Source organism: Protopterus annectens, chromosome 1.part0, assembly GCF_019279795.1.
Source record: "Protopterus annectens isolate FY-2018-M chromosome 1.part0, PAN1.0, whole genome shotgun sequence".
Taxonomy (NCBI): Eukaryota; Metazoa; Chordata; order Ceratodontiformes; family Protopteridae; genus Protopterus; species Protopterus annectens.
In genome coordinates this window covers 1,156,362,441-1,156,383,506 of record NC_056725.1, presented here as the reverse complement: position 1 = coordinate 1,156,383,506, position 21,066 = coordinate 1,156,362,441, and the positions used below count along the sequence as shown (strand labels likewise).

The following is a 21,066-nucleotide window of genomic DNA, read 5'->3' as shown; positions in this document are numbered from 1 at the left end:
GGACAGCTAGTATGTTCTTAAGTGCACCTTGTATGAAAATTACAGTGTGTAAAAGAAATGCATATGCTTTTGTTTTTCAATAAACATTGTTCTAATTGAAAAAAAATAGATTTCCTTGCATCCCAGCTTGTACAGACAAACACACACACTGAAACTGTGTCTTCTTTTAAATACCTAAGAACATGGCAAGATTAATCGCTTACTTTCAAATCCATATAGACAAAACTGGAATAAAAATGAATTGCCTCCTATTCTGGACCAGACTAGTATCTCAGTTTGTCTCTTACTATGAGATCAGCCACAGGCAAAGGCATTTTGCTGTCAGAGCTTGAGTATGACCTACCACATATTGACACTGCCTCAGAAATTAATAAAAAAATTTAAATTTCTTTCTAGTAAAATTTGCTGATTAAGCTATTTCTTATCCAGATTAGAACACCAGTGCTTAACTGATGTTAACTTAAGTGCAAAAGATAAAATGGCTTCCACTCAGAGGGGTGGACCTCTTATTGATTTCTCACATTTTAAAACTTCACCACTCCAATTATGTTAGCCTGTTATCTGCCAAGCTGTAGAGAAAAACACCCTCCTTCAGGCTGAGCAACCAAGACAACAGTGACCCACTGCTTGAAAACCCACCTTCCAAACTACAGTTTACTAGGTGTAGCTTCTCTTCTCTAGGTCCAGAACTTTGTGAATCTCCTCCAGCTCATCTCAAAAGAAATTATCTCTTATCCAGTATTCAGAGCTAAGCTGAAATCCAATCTTCATCCAAGCAAAATGTGAATGCTTGCAAACAGGACACACAAAACACCTCTTTTACCTCTGACAACAGCTGACTGTATCACATACCTTTGTTATGGGTAGCAGTTTACATGACAGGAGGTGGAAGAGATTATCTGTTTGGGAAGGAAACTGGACCATGTCTTTATTGTTATAGCTAACAAAAACAGGTACAAGTAACTGCCATGGAAGTTACCCATGGATTTATTTCCAACTTAGTGTTTTTGATCCTGAGACTGAATCTTGAGGGTTCAAGCGCATGGGCCAGGAAGGAGTAGATCCTTCACAAGTTCATACCATGAAAAGTGACCTTGCTGAAACATAACATTTTTAAGTTTTGTTACGCATTAGTTTTACAGTGTTTGAGTACTGCGCTTGCACAGCTGCATACATTTTTCAGTAGTAGAACGTCATTAATTTGTGCACAGTAACAGTGTTCTAGTTTGGAGATGATGTGCTCATCACTTGCATTCTGCTGTACGACATGTTGCCATGCCGTGGGGAGAGCATCTCATTCTGTATGATGTGTGATGTAGAAATCTGTAATGATGGAAAGGAAGGAGTCTTAAAGTGCCTCTATAATGTAGCTGCCCAGAAGGAGAATATGATTTGACATAGGGCTCTAGTGTTTGTTGTGATGCATTTTCATAAAGGTACAGCAGCATTGATAGAATAAAACAGTACTCAGAAAAGTAGTACTGTTGAGATTCTTCATTAGCTGGGATCCATTCAGCTGCGAAACTCTGCTTTGAAAGTGAGGATTAAAGCCAGGAGTTATGTAATATGAGTGCATGGCTGATGTGGCAGTTATGCTGTATTAAATGCCAAGGTCAGTAAGTTATAGCCAGCAATGGCAATGACTACAGCTTATTGTCTTTGTTGTAGAAATAATGTTTTTGTAACTCAGATGTTCACTTTGAGGTGACACAGATTTTACTGTTTGGGTCTCTTCATGTTTGCCTTTTCAGCTTAGGTTTTGGCTGAACTTGCATAGAACTGTGTTGCCTTTAGAATTTTTTTTTCTAGTCATGATCACTTCTAATGAGTTCCTTTTTTCTGGGGCAAAAGTGCTTAACTCTCTTACTTTTGGAATACATATTCCTGTTTAGGTGCCTTCATGTAGATCCTTAGCATAACCAGTTGGTTATTGGTTTGTTTTGTTATGCTTTCTGATTAGTTCCTGGTTTGACCATCTCCAATAAAGAGGAGCATGCACCAGGCTGGCTCTGCTTGACAGTGGCACAGGAAAATAATTTTCTTGGGTGGCAAAAGCCAGGGTACCTTTTTGGCTGGGCTTGTATAGACCCCAGGGCCAATAGCTTAGTACCTACCTATGAGCAGTAACCATGTGATAGCTTGCTCTTCAATATAACAGTATAGCTTGTCCAGCCATCCATTCTCTACGTTTCTTGTCATAGTGAAGGTCACAGTTGTATCAAGTTTAGTGTGGTAGAGCCGACTTTCCTGTCCCCAACAACATTCTCCATCTTATCCTCCAAGAATTTCCAGGGAAGGTAAGAGATATCATTCATCCTGCATACCTGCTTCAGGACTTTTTCCCATTGGTATGTGCCTGATTCACTTTTAAGAGGTGCCCAAACCGCATCTCCACTAGGTGTCCACACCACCTCAATTACCTCTTCTCAAGCTAAGGAGCAAATGATTCTACTCAGAGATCTTTATGGATTGTCAAACAGTTTATTCTGCCATAGAGCCCTGCTACCCTGCATAGGAACCTCTGTTTTGCCATTTGTCTTTTTGTCATTATCTAAATCCTTATGGCTATAGATGAGGATGGCTACATGGACTGACCAGTAAATTGAGAGTTTCATCCTGTGATTCAGTTCTTACTTCACCACCCTAGTCCTATGTAGCTCTTTCTGCTCCCACATGCTGGTTACTTTCCTGGTGCATGCTATCTTTAGTCATAAGATCTCAGGATACTTCAACTCCTCTACATGCGGTAGATACTTCGTCTTAAACTACATGACCTCTGACATGGAGGTAATGAGTTTTTTCCAGCTGCTTCACATTGAAGCAAACTACTCCACTGCATACTGGATATTACAGTCACATAAGGTTAAGAGGGATGGCATCATCTGCAGGCAACAAAGGTGCAGCAATAGCATCCCCAGAAAGAACACTGTCCATACGTTAATTGCATCTTGATCGCTTGAAAATTGTGACTCAGAGGGGAGAAAAAGACAGCCTTATTAGAGTCCTCTACCCAACTTAAGCATATTTGATTGAATAGCTAAAAGACGGGCACAACTCTGCCTCTTCAAATACAATTACCAGGTGGCATTTAGTAGCAGCTCTGGGACTCTGTGCTGTTGTAGTATTGTCCAAAAGACATTCTGAGTTGTGCTCTGATTTGCTGTCACCAGATTCACAAGGTAGTGAACTCCAGTACCCCTGCAGTATCTGTGCAAAAGCATAGATTTGATCCTCTTTTTTATATCCAGGATGCAAATTTGCATTATTCCTCCTCAGTTAGTTGGCAGCTATTAAAATATTCTATTCCTTTCCAGCACAGTAATGTAGACTTTATAAGAGAGGTTTGAGAAAATAATCCCTGTATAATTGGAACACACCTTCCTTTTCCTGTTTTTGAAAATAGAAACCACCACCTCATTTGGATGTTGCATAGTTACTGTTCTGTATTCCATATGCCGCAAAGAAAAAGGTGCATTAAACACGACACTCCAGCAGTGTCCGGTTCCTTTAATATTTCTTACCAGATATCATGCACTCCCATGACCTTCCCACAGTGGATCTTTTAATTTGTTGCAGTACCCTCTCCTTCAGAAAAGGACCAGTTTCACCATTTGTTCATGTGATTGTGATGCTGCCCCCTCAGAGAAGAGCATGTCAGCTGGATTCAGGAGTTCCCCAGAGAGTTACTTCTGCTTCTTGATGATGTCCCCATTCAAGGATAACATTTCTGTACCCTTGTTGAGAATGGCCTGAACAGTGTCCTGCCTCTCCCTCCCAAATCACTGTATGGTCTCCAGAACTACATATAAAAGTCATTCTCCTGTCCTTGACCAACTCCAACCGCATCAGGGCCCTTAGCTTTGGTGAGTAGCCTCCTGACCTGTTAGTTCTTGCGATCAAATCAAGACCTCTCCTCAGCAGCTTTACTTTTATGTGGCTTTAGTGACTCATGGTTAGCTGACATCCACTTAGCTGAAATGTGAAATCACCAGCAGTGAGTCTTTAGTTTGTGCATGTTGTCTCTCACCATCTGGTATTTGTATAACAACCCACACATAGCCAGCTTGATTTTTGCTTTGTGGTTCATTTGTTGCCACAGGTGTCAGCTAACTTGATATCAATTTGACCACAGTGCATGCATCTTGAGTTGTAAAGTGCAGCTGTAGAAGGCAGAACAAGTCTTGTAAAACTGTTTTACTTGTAGTGTTTTCTGTATGGCATTTTAATCCAGGATGTAAACAAAAGGAAAATACTTAAAAGTTTAAAGCAACAGTTTCTTCACCACAATACCACTGAAAAACCCAGTATGCATGGTCTTCAAGTTTAGTCTGTAAGGTTGATAAAAAAAAGTGTTTTTAACCAGGTTTCCTTGCACTTTTCTGTGCATCTTGGCCTTGCTGATCACAAGAGACAGTTGTGATATGCTGTAATTTAGCTTGTTGTACAACAGATTACACTGTTTAAGGTGGACATATTTAAAAATTAAAAGTTTACTGTTTTTCTGAACTAGGCATCAAGTGAACGGCCATTCATTCAGAAGTTATTTCGACCTGTTGATGCAGATGGGCAGCTTCAGAGCCTGGGAGACTTGCTAAAAGATGTTTTTCCTATTGCCCTCACTCCTGAAGGTACTATTTGCTTAGCATTACTTCACAGTAACAAGATTGCTACATTTCTGGATGCTTTTGTTTACTAAAAGGGGGTACAGTAGCACAGTCTTAGAAAATACGTAAAAAAATAATTTTGATAATAAAAGTTGACAGTTTCATGTTACATGACTGATGCTCTGTTGCCAGGTTTTGCATATATCCAATTGACTGATTTTTTTTTTTTTTTAATACCTGGGGCTTAGAAACTACTCCCAAGTTTTCGGCAATTAATTTAGGTATTGGTAACATTAGTGAACAATTTTTTCACATTTTCAGTTAACTGTGCTAGGTACTTAAGCCCAGTGAACTGTGTTTATTTTCATATTTTCTACTCTTTTTAATTCTAGAAATATTCTGATAATATGAAATGTATTTGTGTTATAATGATATGGCATATGTGAAATGGTCTGTCAGAGATGCATGTGACAGTTGGTGATGTGTAGATGTACACAAGAGTTTTTCTTTCATTTATTCATTCATAACTGGTTAAGTCCTGCTGAGCCAAAAACTTTACTGACATGACCCAAGGAGAATCATTATACATTGCAGACCTTTAGTAATTTCTTAAAGTGTACAGTCGCTTTTGTACACTTATCTTATATATCACATGTGGTGCCTCCAGGCCTTAGCACTATCCTTGAAATAGAAACTTGGTAAACTTTTACATTTCCCTCCCTGATGCCACCAAAAAGTTCATTGAACTTTGCTGTCGATAGTATCAGTAGATACAGGACATGCAGCTGCATCCATAGGCTTTAATGGGCACACCACAGTACATGTGTGGCGAATCATCTATTAAAAGTCTGTGGATGTCCCTTATGCAAGCTTTTGAGTGACATCAGTGAAGGAAATGTAGAATTATGTAGGTGAGTACTTAAAAACTTATGAAGGTTTTAAGAAAATGCCCACCTAATTCCAATCAGATAGGGTGATAAATACATTGTAGCATTTAAGTTACAAAGTGTTGCAATGTATATACCCGAAGTGTGAGTGTACACTGAGTATTCGGTGATGAGCTGTGTCTGAAGTTGGTCCATTGTGATCAGTACAATACCCGGTAAATGAACCTGAATTGTAATACAGCTACTAATGCTACTGCTACTACTATTCGTACTACTACTAATAATAATGGTTAGCTTTATGTCGTTTGGAAGATGGGAGAAAACAATGTGGACAGCGGGTGAACATGCTAACTATTCATACAGGATCAAGGACAGAATTCAACTCTAGACCTGGGAGACAGTGGCACAAAACACTCTGTCACACATTAGATGATGTTCTTCGTGTTTCACTGTTGCAGTCATTACATTTAGGTAATCCTGCTGGCAGGTTGCCCTCAGTTGGCCTGAATTCCAAAGTCTTGGATCCTGCGTCAGCTGCTGTCGCCCCTTCCCTGACATCAGGTCGTCAGGGGTATAAAAGAAGCAGCCAACACCATTTCTTCAGTCTTTCTTGCCGTGCAGTGCCCGAAGCAGAAGCAGTTCGCAAGTGCCGGTCAGCCGACTCCTGAGATTGTCGTGTTCTAGTTTCAGACCCAAAGTCTTCAATAAAGCTAAGTACCCCGTTGGGGAAATTTTTTCTTGCTCCAGACCGATGTCAGAAAAAGTTAATAATTGTATTTCTTGTGGAAAACAAATACATCATAAGGACTTTCATTCTTACTGCATTCCTTGCCTAGGCCCTGATCACAACGTTTCTGGTTGTCGGTTTTGTGCTAGATTTAACCAACGCACTATTAAGCGTTGGTATGATTTTGCTTTAAACTATTTTGGACACCGGTTTAATTATCCAGAAATGTCATCTGATAGCCATCCGACTACCGGAGTTCACAAAAAACGCAAAGAAAAGGAGAGAGATAAACAACTGAGGTCCAAAACCGACGACAAAGCTTCTACTAAGCCAGTCGCCGGTTCGCCTGTTCTCAGTGAGGTGCTTTTGCAGCCCCTGACGCCCACTATTTGAGTCGCAGGCCACTACTGACTCCCACGTGGAGTCAGCTATGCCTCTGGAAACTCAAGGTATTGGAGCCTCGGACTCTATTCCCTCAGATGGGTTCGGAGCCGCTGAGCAGGCACCGGCTTCTGAGGGTATATTCAGACCTAAACATCTTTACATTAAACCAACTTCAGCTTCAAAGGCAAAGACTAAAGCACCTTCTAAAGCAAAGAAACAAACTCAAGAGCCATGTGGCCAGGCCTCTATGCCCAAAAAACAGATGCTCAAAATGGCCAAAGACTTGATTACCTTGATCAGGGGTACCCATCCCCCTCCTGATAAGAGGCCTAGGCAAGAGACTGACTATGAATCTTCAGATCAGGTTTCTATTTCTTCTGATTCCTCTTCTGATCAGGAATATTCTCTCCCCCCCCATGAGGATTCTGATGCTGAAGAATCTATACCTTCAGCTTCCCTTCCAGAGGACTATTCTTTTGGAGAAACCTTGCATACCATGAGGGAGCATTTCCACTGGGAGAGCCAAGATTTTGCATAATCTAAAAAGAGGCTCAGGGATTTCCTTTTACTACCTCAACACAGGCCTCTAGCCATTCCACCTGTGGTAGACATTGTAGATGAAGTGTTTCCGGAGTCTAGTCTGACTCCTTACCTCCAGCTCCTGTTAAGCCTGACAGATATTACAGGGTTCCTGGCTCTCATAAATTCCTTTTTAAAAACCCTGCTGCTGACCCAGAAACTATTTCACAGGGTCCCAAAGGATCCGCTGCAAAAAACCCTACCCCCTCTGACAGGGATTCTAGGGCACTGGATAGATGGGGAAAAAAAGGTTTACTCATCTGCTACCTTGGCTATAAGGGCCTTAAACTGTCAGTTTCATATGCTCAAATATCAGCAACATGTCATGGCATTGCTTAAACAGAAAATGTTGTTAAACTCTGAATGTGCAGAAAACAAGGAAATGCAGGATTTATTGCATGCAGCTGAACAAGTTGGAAAGCATAATTTGCAATGGTTTTGATTCTTTGGAGGCCTCCTGCAGGGCCGCAGTTACGGGTTCTGTAATTAGGAGGCATGCTTGGTTAAAGGAACAAAATCTGCCTGATCATGTCAAAGTTAAATTATTAGATGCACCTTTACAGCGTGATACTTTGCTTGGTGTTAAGGCAGAAGAGGTGTTAAAGAAAATGGAGGACAAAGCTAAATCTATGCAAACTGTCAAAGATTTTTTACAAGTACAGCCACCTAGGTTTAGTAGACACTGGCCTACAAAGAATTGGTCCTTTCCTGTGTCAGACAGACCTCAAAGGAGCAGATCCCAGGCGCAAGGTTCACACAGGTTAAATCAATGGGGTGCGCCTACCTCCAAAGTTGGAGAAGACAAATCACAACCATACTGGAAACAGTCCCAATGACTTCCCCCTGCCGGCACTTATGTCCTGGCAGCACCCTTAGGGGGGGAAATTTGCACTTTTTTCTCAAAATTGGCACATTATAACCCAGGACAAGTGGGTTCTAAATATAGTGTCACAAGGCTACAAGTTCCATTTCCATACCCTGCCAAAGGCAAACGGCTGGCCAGATCTGCCAAAAAATCAATGGGCAGAGGCGCAAAAACAAGTCTCATCTCTCATGGACATGGGGGCCATTCATCAAGTACCAGAGCAAGAGCAGGGACAAGGATTTTACTCAAGACTGTTCTTGGTACCCAGAAAGGACAAGGCCTGGAGACCAATACTGGACCTATCTATTCTGAACACATTCCTGGATGTACCAAAATTCAAAATGTTGACTTTGCAGCAGCTTCTGCCCATGCTGGGCAAGAATGCTTGACTTGTGACTTTAGACCTAAAAGAGGCATACCTGCATGTCCCAATCAGACAATCATGCAGAAGATACCTCAGATTCAAGGCTGGCTCAATGCATTACCAATTCTCTGCACTGCCCTTTGGCTTATCTACTGTGCCCAAGCTCTTTACAAAGTGCCTGGCACCAGGAATTGCATTCTGCAGACAGAGGAATGCAAATATATCCTTACTTGGACGACTGTCTAATTCAAGCAGAGAACAAGGACATTCTTCTACAGCATCTGGCATTTGTGAAAAGACTTCTAACATGCCTAGGGTACACAGTCATTGAAAAGAAATCAAAACTAGTACCCTCTCAAGAGAGAATATTCCTGGGTGCAAGCTTAAATACAACTGCGCAGATGGCTTATCTCACACCAGACAAACAAAGGCAACTGACTGCCTATTTCAAAATGTTGGCAACAAAGGCCCACTTATCTGCAAGAAAAATTCTGCAGGCTTTGGGCTTCATGGCATCCTGCATCCTACTAATTCCATATGCAAGACTGCATATGAGGAAACTTCAATGGTACCTAAAAAGTGTTTGGACTCAACATTGCCACAGCCTGGAAACAATGATTACTCTCATTCCCTGCCTGCAACAGGTGTTTCAATGGTGGGCGAAGGCTTGTCACCAGAACAAGGGACAGCCATTCACATTACCCCCAGCCAGGCAGACACTAACAACGGATGCTTCAGATTATACCTGGGGGGCCCACATGGCAGGAAGATGCAGTCAGGGCACATGGTCCTCAAACCAAATGCATCTACATATCAATTCAAAAGAGATGCTAGCTGTTCAAAATGCCCTGACAGCCTTCAAGGACCTACTTCATCCGGGACAACTACTGATAAAGACAGACAACACCACGGTCATGTGGTATATAAACAAGCAGGGGGGCACACATTCTTACCCCCTTTGCAGACTGACCATGACTTTGTGGGACACGGCATTGACTTACCAAGTACATCTGCAGGCACAATTCCTGCCAGGAAAGGAAAACACTCTGGCAGACGAACTAAGCAGAAACCTCATGGATCCCCACGAGTGGCAGCTGGATCCACAAGTCTTCAGCATGATAACAAGGAAATGGGGATGCCCGGACATAGATCTATTTGCCTCCCCTCACAACTACCAACTAAAAAGATTATGCACAAGGACTTATCACAGACAAGCATTGAAAGTGGAAGCCCTATCTTTCAGCTGGAAAAACCTATCAGTATATGCCTTTCCTTCACTGCCTCTCCTCCCCAGGGTACTCCTAAGGGTCAGACAGGAGAAGCCAAAGATGATACTGATTGCCCCAGACTGGCCCCGCCAGTACTGGTATCCAATCCTAAGGAACTTGGCTCAATGCCCAGCTTGGAACTTACCTCAAATACCTCATCTACTGTCCCAGCAAAACAATCGGATCCTGCACAGCCAGCTCAGTACTTTAAACCTGGCAGCATGGCGAATAATGTAGTCATACAAAACACACCTCTCAGTAAAGCTGTGATGGATGTCATTTTGGAAGCCAGAAGGCCTAGTACCAGAAAATCTTATGCTGGAAAATGGAAGCGATTCTGTGCTTGGAACCAGGCACAAGGAACTGATACAGCTGTACCAAATATTCCTCAGATTTTGCAATACTTAACTGAGATGCTGGACAAAGGCCTATTTTTTTCATCAATTAAAATTCATGCCTCTGCCATTTCGACTCATTACAATACAGAGCCACCAATCTTTTCTCATCCTTTATTAAAGCAGTACCTCAGAGGAGTCAAAAACTTAAGGCTTCCAAGGAGATTACCAATACTTGCATGGGACCTCAACTATGTCTTGGAAAAACTCACCCTGCCTCCTTTTGAGCCAGCTGCTATTGCTGATATAAAGTTTTTATCTTGGAAAACAGCTCTGCTTCTAGCAATAACTTCTGGAAGACGAGTTTCAGAGCTACAGGCACTCATGGCTGTGGAAACTTTTATCATGTTTTATCCAGACAGGGTCTCTCTGCGGACAAACCCAACATTTATGCCTAAGGTGGTGTCCAGTGTGGCTCTTAACCAAACTATTCATCTGCCAACTTTTTATCCAAATCCACAGAACAAGGGGGAGAGAATTCTGCATTCTTTGGATGTACACAGACAGCTTAGTTTCTGCTTGGACAGAACTAAAGTTTTCAGGAAGACAGAGCAGTTACTAGTGGCATATGCTGCAGGATCACAAGGAAAGGCTATCTCAAAGCAGACTATTTCAAAGTGGATAGGTCACTGCATTCATTTCTGCTGTTTACAACATGGCAAGCCAGTGCCTAAGGGCATTAGGCCACATTCAACCAGAGCTGCAGCCACTTCAGCAGCCTTTCTCAGGGGAGTACCAACCAAAGACCTATTAGAGGCTGCTACTTGGAGCTCAGTGCACACCTTTACAAAGCACTATCATCTGCCACTCTACTCTAAATCCAGGGCAGGCTTTGCCACTGCAGTTCTGCAGGGCCTCATAGCCGCTCCTAATGCTGTTTAGCCCTAGCCTCCCAACCATAGCTTTGGGACTCTACCCAAATGTAATGGCTGCAACAGTGAAACACAAAGAACATAGTACAGTTGTGTACACTTACCATAAATGTAGATGTTCGAGTGTATTCACTGTTGCAGTCCAGGTTACCCACCTGCCATCCCCCTTTTTTCTACTGGACCTTTTCTTTCCTTCTCTGATTTATACAACCTATGTGGTGTATTTGCTTGTAGATGAAGGCAACGTTTATATTGGTGTATGTATTTTTTATTCATATATATATATATATATATATATATATATATATATTGGCTACCCTTTTAGGGGGCACCTGACATCTGGGGCAAGAAAAACTGAAAAAAATGGCGTTGGCTGCTTCTTTTATACCCCTGACGACCTGACGTCAGGGAAGGGGTGACAGCAGCCGACACAGGACCCAAGACTTTGGAATTCAGGCCGACTGAGGGCAACCTGCCAGCAGGATTACCCAAATGTAATAACTGAAACAGTGAATACACTCGAACATCTACATTTATGGTAAGTGTACACAGCTGTACTTTCCTACTAACATATTGTTTGTATAACATGCAGCTTATTGTTATGTGGCTAGTACTGTTGTCTGATCATTTGTTTCCTGTCATTAGTGAATGGCGTTTACATAGGAGCAAGTTTGATGTAGCCCACAATTATAAGGAGTCACATCAAGAATTTAAAGTGATTTGTTCATGCTTGTTGGTGCATCATGGTGCAAGTGAGTTAAGTGCCATGACATATATTCATCTCTCATTTTGTATTTATTTCAGCATTTTTTTAACAAAAAGATTTATACACTTTTTATTAAACCATGTCCCACATAAATGTAGTGCATCCCCTTCCTTGTGATGTCACTGTGGGGGTAGTGAGATCTACGTCCATAGACTGTAATGGATGTGTCTCTGCAAATGTGTGACAGTCTGCCCATTAAAGTCTATGGACACACTTTAACCTTAGTAGCATCATAGCAGGGAAAGAGTAAAGTTTACTTTCAGGGTTTAGTGGATTGTAGGGGAAAGCATTATTTTCAAATAGTTTTTCCTCACAAAAACACTGACCAGAAAGTTCACTTATAGTGCAGAAATGCTGTTCGTCACTTTGTGCACTATGTGTAGTGTAAAGGTAAGAAAATATTTCTGACCAATACACATTGCGGCAATTTACAAACAAATATGTGCATCAGTATTTAAACCACAGTTAGTCAGACTTAGTGCAAACACAGTGTTACGTCATTCTTATTAATTTAAGGCATACTTATAAATACTGCTGGGACTGATGTCCTACTAGTACACAGTCTCCCATTTCCATGGAAGCATGCTGCCTTGTAGTTTCTGTTCAGTAGTATGAGGCAAAGGACGGGAGATGGATCAGTAAGACAGAGAGATTACTGTACTATGAAAGCAGAATCTTTCTTTGATAATGGTTGGTACATTGTTCAACATGTCTGATGTTTGACTCTAAAATCATAATGCCCTTAAAGTACAGAAAAAGTGCTCCTCTAGCTTTTTTTATCTGAACAATTCTGCAGATCATAAGCAGGCAACAGAAGAGTAACAAGGGCTTAGCCAAAACCTTTTTCTGTATCATGTCAAAGAAAAAAATAAAGGATGAACTGAAACAATAGTGGCACTCTGTGTACCTGCATCTTCTTGCTGCAATAAAACGGGCACTGTCTCCAGCTTTGAAGGTATACTTATGTGGCCTTTAACTCTTATTTCCTCATCTGCCACATGAAGGAGAAAGTCTTTTTTTTTTCTTTGCTTTCAAGACTTTCTTGTTCTCAGAGTCAAAAGATCTGAATTGTATCATCCTGTTTGATTTTGGCAGCAAACACCTTTTTTTCTTCTTTTGTGTTTCTAATCCCTTTAACTGATTTGCTATGTTCAGACATACAACGAAGTAAAAAGGTTAGATGATATTGCTGGAACTTAAAAGTATGTGAAGTCCTGCAGGGCATTTTTGCTTTCATGACAGCTGCAATTTGTAAGCTTTGTGCCTTCCAAATAGAATGTGACACAGTAGTTCAAAGCTGTAATTTTGTTTGTTTTCTTTTCTTAATTTCACAGCTTTGTCTCTGTGTACTTTGTTTACAAATTGTTCAGGTACTTACTGATTGTAACAATAGTAGTTAATGCCTACTTGTTCCCCAAGCAATCCATTACAAGCAGACATTTATTTTCTTTCATCGCAAGTGATGTTTTTCAGTTAAGTGCAAGTTTTAATTAATTAAATGTTGCATAACTGATGGGTGTTAAGGTGTTCATAGATTTATAAAAATCTGGGAAATAACCTCTAGACTGTAAATCTGTTGGAAAAAGGTAGACTGTGGGTATGTCTGTCTCTCTGTCTGCTGGGGCATTGTGCCCAGATGTACCATCCTGGCAATTTAAAATGTACTTTGCACATTGTTTAAAATTAATGGCACTGGAAGTTTAAGAACATGACGCCATACATAATCAGAGGACAAATAAATAATTGCTTATTACTTTTATGCACCTTGACTTTTCAGTATGGCTGTAAATGTATATTTGTGTTAAAAGTTTTGTATACTTCAACTTCTTTCCTTTAAATATAGCTGTAGAAAAGCTGACTTAAGAATGCAGGTGCACATGTGGTCATTTGAAATGAACTGTCAGCTGAAGTCAGCTCATTTTTCTTCGGTTTTAAAGTGGGATCTTTGCATACAACTGGTCTGTAAAGAAGTCTTTATTTTTCTTAGTTTTGCTTTGCCTTATTTGTTAATGCTAAATGATTCATGTCTCATTTTGTTCAGTGGCAAAAAAAGCAGAAAAAAATTATATAAATAAACTTATTTTGAATAATTTGCCAAGCTGAACTACTTTTTCACTTACTGCCTCCTTTCTTCATTGATATTCTCTTTTTATTGTATTACTTATACTAGGTAAAAGCAGTAATATTGTATTTTGTAATGAACCACATGGTGTTTGCACTACAAATGGATCTGCTTACATTTGTATTTTTCCAGACTTTGAAAATGGTGAGCACTGCTGCTATTAATTGAAAGTATTTGAATGACTTCTAGAACCTGTTGATGCTAGTGGAATGGTAATAAATTAGTAATGATACTAAAAGAGGCTTTGCTATATTTTGTGATAATTGTTTTTTGATAATTCTGGTAGAGTTGTGATAGAAATGTTTTAAATCACACCTTTTTAGGTTCTGCCAGTAGGATAAAAAATATGTGTGTGCGTAACGTATATAATATGTTTATGTAGACTGTGAAGGAATCTGGTTATAGATGTCAGTAAGATCTTGTACTTTATGACATGGCAAAGTAACTCCTCATTAAGCACATTCCCTACCGATATACTTCAAAATGTTATGGATAACTAAAGCTAACCCTAACATATTCATCAGTTTACTCTGTGTGTGTGTGTGTGTGTGTGTGTGTGTGTGTGTATTTTGTTTTGTTTCCAATAGTTTTGTAGTTTGAGATTTTTTGTGTGTTTTTTTTTTACTTTTCCCTCATGAAGTAATACTGCACTTATCTTTTTTATATTCTTTCTAGGTTCTCTGTACCTATCATTTTTTTTCTGATCAATGCAGTTCTATGCGTTTGTTCCGTAATGCGACAAGAGACAATCATAGATCGGACATCATCTAGGCAGCCATCAGGGTATTCTTATGTTCATCCTGCAGTTCTTTTTTGCAGGTTCCCAGTGGGTAGCTTCCAGACAGCACTGTAGAAAAGAATGCATCGTAGAATACACCCAGCACTTCCATCTGTGAGAATTGGGTAGCCACCACCTCATCATTCCTCCCCTTTCCCAACCAGTTCCTCCAGTAGGAAGGTTTCTATCTGAACCCAGATCATCATGGTTGTGATCTGGACTTCATCTCTGTATGCCACAGAGCCAACCTGTTTCATCTTTTTGATGAATAAAGCTGATCATTTAGGGGGTATAGGGTTACTTTATATGAAAGTGTGTGTGTACCTGTATATGTGTATGTGAGATCATTGCAAATAGGTGCCCTGTGAAGAAACCTCTTAAACCCAGAAAAAAATCCAAACTAAGCGTATTTACACCCTACCAATACAATTATCAGAAAATTCTATTTTCCTTACTACTACAAAGCACTACACTAGAGTTTGTAGCCCCTACTAAGCTAATAGGGGGTCATTATTGATAAAAGCATGACATATGATTATCACATAAAGCAAACTGAAAAAAAACATCAAAAACGTGATACCCTCTATAGTATAAAACCCTACCTGAGAGAGAACACCGTAAGGCACACTGTTGGGAGCCTAAGCAGTATGTATTAGGTATATATGCATGGTTGTGTTTGGAGTATTTGAGGATGAGGTAGAGGTTCTTCTTAGGCCAGATAGAGGTTTGGATGGCTTTGAAGTTGAAGATGGCTCTTGACTTACCTCAAGGGGCATGGTTAGTGGCTGCTGAATGTTTTAAATCCAGTGTACACATGCAGGTGAGCTTTTTGTTTCTATTTTATCTTTGATCTGCTGTGTTTGGATGGCTGCTAGGTATGTGGTACAAGTACACTGTGATTGTGTTTATTTTCAGTGCATTGTGATAATTTCTGGTATTTGATATAGTTAAGGAAGGCACAGGTGAGAATGTTCTTTGAAAGTGTATTACTCTCTCTCTCTTTTTTTTTTTTTTTATAGTGCGCTTCTTTTTTTTACCCTTTGGTTTCTGTTTATAGTTTGGCTGAGCAATTCTTTAGTTTTCGAGTTGCCATTTATTTGCAGACTTTTTATTGTAAGATTAAATTTGTTTCTGTAGTGTGTGTGTGTGTGTGTGTGTGTGTGTGTGTGTGTGTGTAGGTCAGCTTCTTCCTGAGTGAAGTGAATTTCCTTTAGATGTAAGGAACATTAGATCTGAAAAACATTACTAGTGCCTACTTTGTCAGACATTCTATGGGAATCTGGTAAGTTTTTTTTAAAGTTTATTACTTTTTATACATATGTGAAGTGTTTTGATCCTTTTTTGGGGAGGGGATATGGAATGTGATTTTAATGCATTTTGGGGAGTTTGCTTTTCTCTGGTGGACTATATCAATTATGGTATAGTGCAGATTTAAACATGCAGTTTTCATTTGCAATATTTAGTTATTTATGCCATGTTTAGTTAATTGTTTTTTTTTTTTATTTAGGATTAAGAGATGTGTTAGGTTACTGTATAGTCCTTCTGTTTATAGTTAACAGTATAATATAAGGTTTGGTTTGGTTAATATTAACTAAACCCAGGATGTGATAACCTAGGTAGAGAAGTATTTTTTGGGTCTATTTTACTGTGTCGAATGTTCACTTCAGAGAACGTCTGTTCAATGAGCACAAAATAGCGAACATTCATATTCGCAAATGGTTTACCCAGGAAACAGTTACTTGGCCAGAACTTCAAATGTACACACACTACAGTATATCAAACACGTCCAGGTGGGGGAACTGCACCCCCCCATGCCACCTACTTGTATATCAACTCCAAGATCGCACTACAGTGGGGAAAAGGGCAAATTTCTGAACTTGGCAAACTAACTCCATTCCTTGTGTAAACCATTCGCAGATGTGAATGTTGGCTTAAATGAACGTTCACAGTTTTGTGCTCGTTGAACAGACGTTCGTTAAAGTGAATGTTCGACAAAGTAATATAGACCCAGTTCTTTTTATATTATTTGTTTGCTGTCCACATAACTCTATTAAACACAAGAGTGTTTTTCAAGAATAATTTTAGGTTCAGTGGCTTGATTAGAGTCACACCATAGGCAAACGAAGATAGCTAGTAATGTAGCTCAGCTATGATCTTCTTTCATACCTTCATACATACATGTATGTGTGTGTGCCTGTTTAAACACACACACACAGATGTGTGTGCGTTTGTATGTTTATATATATATATATATATATATATATATATATATATATATATATATATATAGATATAAAGCCACACATTACATTATATCGAGAGTGTGTGTGGTTGACAGCTATTTAATCGGTCACATATGATCAGCTAAGCAGCTGAGTGACAGGTGTGCAAGATTGTACAATTCTCAGGGATATTGTTTATGTGATATTGAGGTTAGTATATATTTAATTAGCAAGGTATGTGGGGGTTACAAAATAATGTTTTTAAAATGAATATTAGTAGAACATTTCAGATTCTGCCATATTCTCATCTTCTTTTTGAAATACCTTTAAATTCAGACAATTTTAACACTGGCATGGGTACACATGCAGTTATTGAAAGTAAAACAAAACATTGTTAACATTTTTCATTCATTTCCTGCATTATATGTAAGTTTTCTTTTTAACACTTGCCATTCACTCCAACATTACGTTTGCTCGAGTCATGCCTTTCCTTATATTTCATTTCTCCTCCTGAACGTTGTTCTGCATGTATTCCTACAAATTCCATTTATTTTTGTGTAATTTGCTTCATCTCTTTTCTAAATCTCCCACCTCCAGTTATTTTATCTCATTTACCACATTTAGTACTTTAGTAATGATCGGTTTAGGTTTAGATTTTCTTTTTTCTAGTAACTGCTTTTTGCTAATAGCATTCAACTTCATAAGGCCTTTCTATGTCGAGTCTGTTCAGATCCTGTATCACAGCTTAAAAGAATAATTTCCTTAGTTACAGTCATTTCATCTCCCAGCATTTATGATAAAGTACTCTTAAGAATTTGTAAAATTGGCCAACTCGTTACATTCCCAAAAACATGTTCCCATTTAACCTCTGACTTACCCATCACATCTCCAGCAGTTATCTCCCTGAGGAAGAAAATTCTCTGAAGTCTGCTTAGGGTATAAAAATATATACGCAACCTCTTCCATGCAAAAATCCTAAACCTACTAGACTGATGCGTACTTGGGAGCCATACAGATGTCTTCCCACTGTTCTTTTCCATATTGCCTTTGTCATCTCTTCCCAGTATTTTCTAACATTTTTTGATTCTTATAGTTATCATGCAGTGTTTTATATGCCTTACTTATTATCCCTTTTAACAGCACCTTCTCTTTTAGACTCATTTAAAAACTTTTCCAGAACTGGTCATTCACTTAGTACTTCCCTAACCCTTCTCTTTGCCTATACTCTGTTATCAATCCCAGGCAGTTTCTCAGCTGCAATCCAGGCTTCCGCTTGGCCTCAGCCCACTCTGTTATCCTTCCCTCTGTAGTTATTTGCTCCCAATACCTTGGATCCTTTACTAATTTTCTAGAATAAATTCTACCCCCCCTGCCTATTTTCTTTGCCCCCTATTTGTAGTCATCCCTATTGTTAAAATCTTTTCCAGTTCTTAGGTTGACTTACTTCTTAGAATACTTCCTGCTAGTTTATAAATATATTTTGTATAGTAGTAGTTGCTCCCCTTAAGGGCCTGCATCCAAAAATCTACTCTGTACTTATTTCTGAACACCCGTCCCCTTTCATTATCATGCTTTACTACTTTAATTTGTAACATTCTGATTGTGTTATGCATATGAACTTTAACTACCTGGATTTAAAGTATCCCATTAGATCAGGTAGTCCTAAACCAGCTTGTTCTGTGGGGAGAAACCGCTTATTCCACTTAACTCTTCCACTTCCAAATAAATTCCTTCAACTATAGTCTCATTCTTCTCTCTCTCTCTCTCTCGCTCTCTCTTTTTTGCATCCTGCAAATTCTTCATGTTCTTTTGGCATCTATCTGTATGTTGTGGCTTTAAAAAGGGAGTTGTAGGGACACTGCAAAGTTTTGGTATGGCGGTTACAATGTTATAGGGATGATCTATTTAGTTGAGAAGAATGCCAATTTCCTACTTCATTCTTAAAACAGATTAACCCTTGAATTCCAGATTACCTGTCACTGTTCATGCTAGTAGGCTTGATCTGGAAGTGTGACAATGAAATGTGCTTACTCCCATGGCTTTTTAACTGTCTGTTTAGAGATTGTAATTGTAGTTTCTAGACTGGCTCCATCCCAGTCAATTTGAATAGTTTGCAATGTTGCCTGAATTCTATTCAGCCTTCATACCTGCCAGCATTTCACACTCGTGTGGCTTGTCTAATGTAGATCTGATCTCTGATGCAAGTTTTCTGATTTACAGTAATTGGTGACTTCATCCCTTTCCCTTTCTATTTCTGTGATAACTATAGTATGATTAGAAGGTCAGGCATGTTAGCTCAGTACCTTTTGTGAAACATATTACAGTCCAGTGTTTTCTACTTCAACTTGACCTGGGAAATATTAACTTTAGAGGTCTATCTGTTAGAATCCACTGAAGATGACAAGCTCTAGACTGTCATAAAGGTAGAATAAGATGGATCTGTCCTGTCGCATACAAAAGGTATCTACTTGTTATAATAATAGATATGTAGGACAAAGTCCATCTTCATCTGTGACCCACTCTCCTTCCCTGGCTTTTTCTGCTTAGTCTGGGTTATTTCAGGGAGTCTTGTTTCCTTTATGGGTATTTTTGTTCTTTATACCTTATTGTTGACCGGCAGAAATCTGGAGAAGCATCATTCTGTGCACTGGGTTGTGGGTAAAACAAAGAGTTTTGTAGTCTGGGAAAAATTCATGAGCCAAGTTGACCAAGTCCTGCCAGCCTCAAGTCCTTTCAGTAGAGGAAGGTGGAAGCGCTCTTGCACATTTATTATTATGGTAAGGGCATGACATTTACTTATTTATTTTGTCTGTTTTAAATGACTTATTTCACTGGAGTGCATTCATCCATCAAGCATTCATTTTATCCTGATAAAGGTTGTTGGGAGGCTGTAGTCTTTCCTGGGAAGTGGCAGAAATAAGGCATGGAGCCAGTCCTGGATGGAATAGTAGTCTGGCACGGGGCACACAAACCTACTGACAGTTTGGAGTATTGGTAGATGTCCTTCCATATCACTGTTGCAGTAGCCATAACAGAAGAGATCTCCTGCCAAGGATAGACCAATATCTGTCCAGTATACAAAAGCCTTTATAATTTAGAGGTGCCGTTAGTCACACATATGCTGCCCACACAAGGGGTAGGGCATAAAGGTGATGTATGGTTGCACACGTTTAGAACTTCTTTTCCACCAGTCAGAATGCCATCATTGAACGTCAGTCTGAATGCCTTTCTTCTGTGCTGGTTACTGAGCTGTTTTTCAGATAAGTGTCCAGTTGGGGTTTATCATTATCTTTCTTTTTTATTTAGTGTTGGTTGGTTTCTTGCTATCCAGAAAGGAAAATGTCAGTGTAGGAGGCAGATTCCTCATAAAAGCCATCAAGACCGGCGTCTCTCTCTTGTTTGGGTGCTTCCCATGACCATCCTCAGTGTTCTATTTGCCAAGCTTTTGTTTAAAAGAAACAAAGTAATCATCTCTTCTCCTTATCTATTTACCTTGAAAACCAACATCTTAAGCTGTTGGCTGAAGGTGCTGTTGCAGAGTCTTCCCATCCCAAGGGTTAGCCATTGACCAAGAAAATGGCCAAATAACTTAAGTCTGATACAGCTGCTGTGCAGCCTTCCCCAAATGTGTCTCTCAAGGCTAGTAAAAGCCTGGAAGATCATCCAGTAGTAGCTTTGGATTCCTCTGACGAGACCCCATCGGAGGCCAGCATGAATCCAACCTCTCTCAGTCCTTGGATGCTTTACAGATGTCTGCTGCAGATGTTGAGAGTAAATCTTGGCTGACTATATCCAAGGGACCAATGAGGGATTACACCAATGTTAGTGAGGGAGGAGATCCCTACTACTCTTGTTGTGTCGCCAAGGGTCTGACCCTCCCAGAGTATTTTGTGCGGATGTCCCACAGAAAAAGAAACAACAGAAAACCAAGCATATTTCCCCTGTAGTTAAGGATCCTCAACAAGGATGGCAGGATTTTACTCCAGGGGTTAATGCTGTAATGGCTTTAAGGCCTCCTCAAGAGGTGTCTGTGCCTGCCCCTCTCTGGTCTTCCACTCCTCTTAAAAGACAGAGGGAAATTAATTTCTTTGAGGATCAGCATTCGTTGGAAGAGTCTTTAGCCTACTCTTCTCAAATCCCTTCTTCCTTGGATTGTGATTCTGAGGAACAGGATTCTATTAGTCCAGATTCTGCTCTAGAGAATATCTCCTTTAGGAGCACTGTTACCCAAAT

The 21,066-nt window shown here is 39.8% G+C and overlaps 1 protein-coding gene across 2 annotated transcripts in view; it reads left to right on the top strand.

The window, feature by feature from the left end:
- ATG5 (autophagy related 5) overlaps positions 1 to 21,066 on the top strand; it is a 1,857,662-nt gene that overhangs the window by 1,448,206 nt on the left and 388,390 nt on the right. For both annotated transcript variants that reach the window (XM_044065239.1, XM_044065232.1), the window contains one exon: positions 4,511 to 4,628. In XM_044065239.1, coding sequence (XP_043921174.1) covers positions 4,511 to 4,628 — 118 coding nt within the window. The remainder of the gene's footprint in view (positions 1 to 4,510; positions 4,629 to 21,066) is intronic.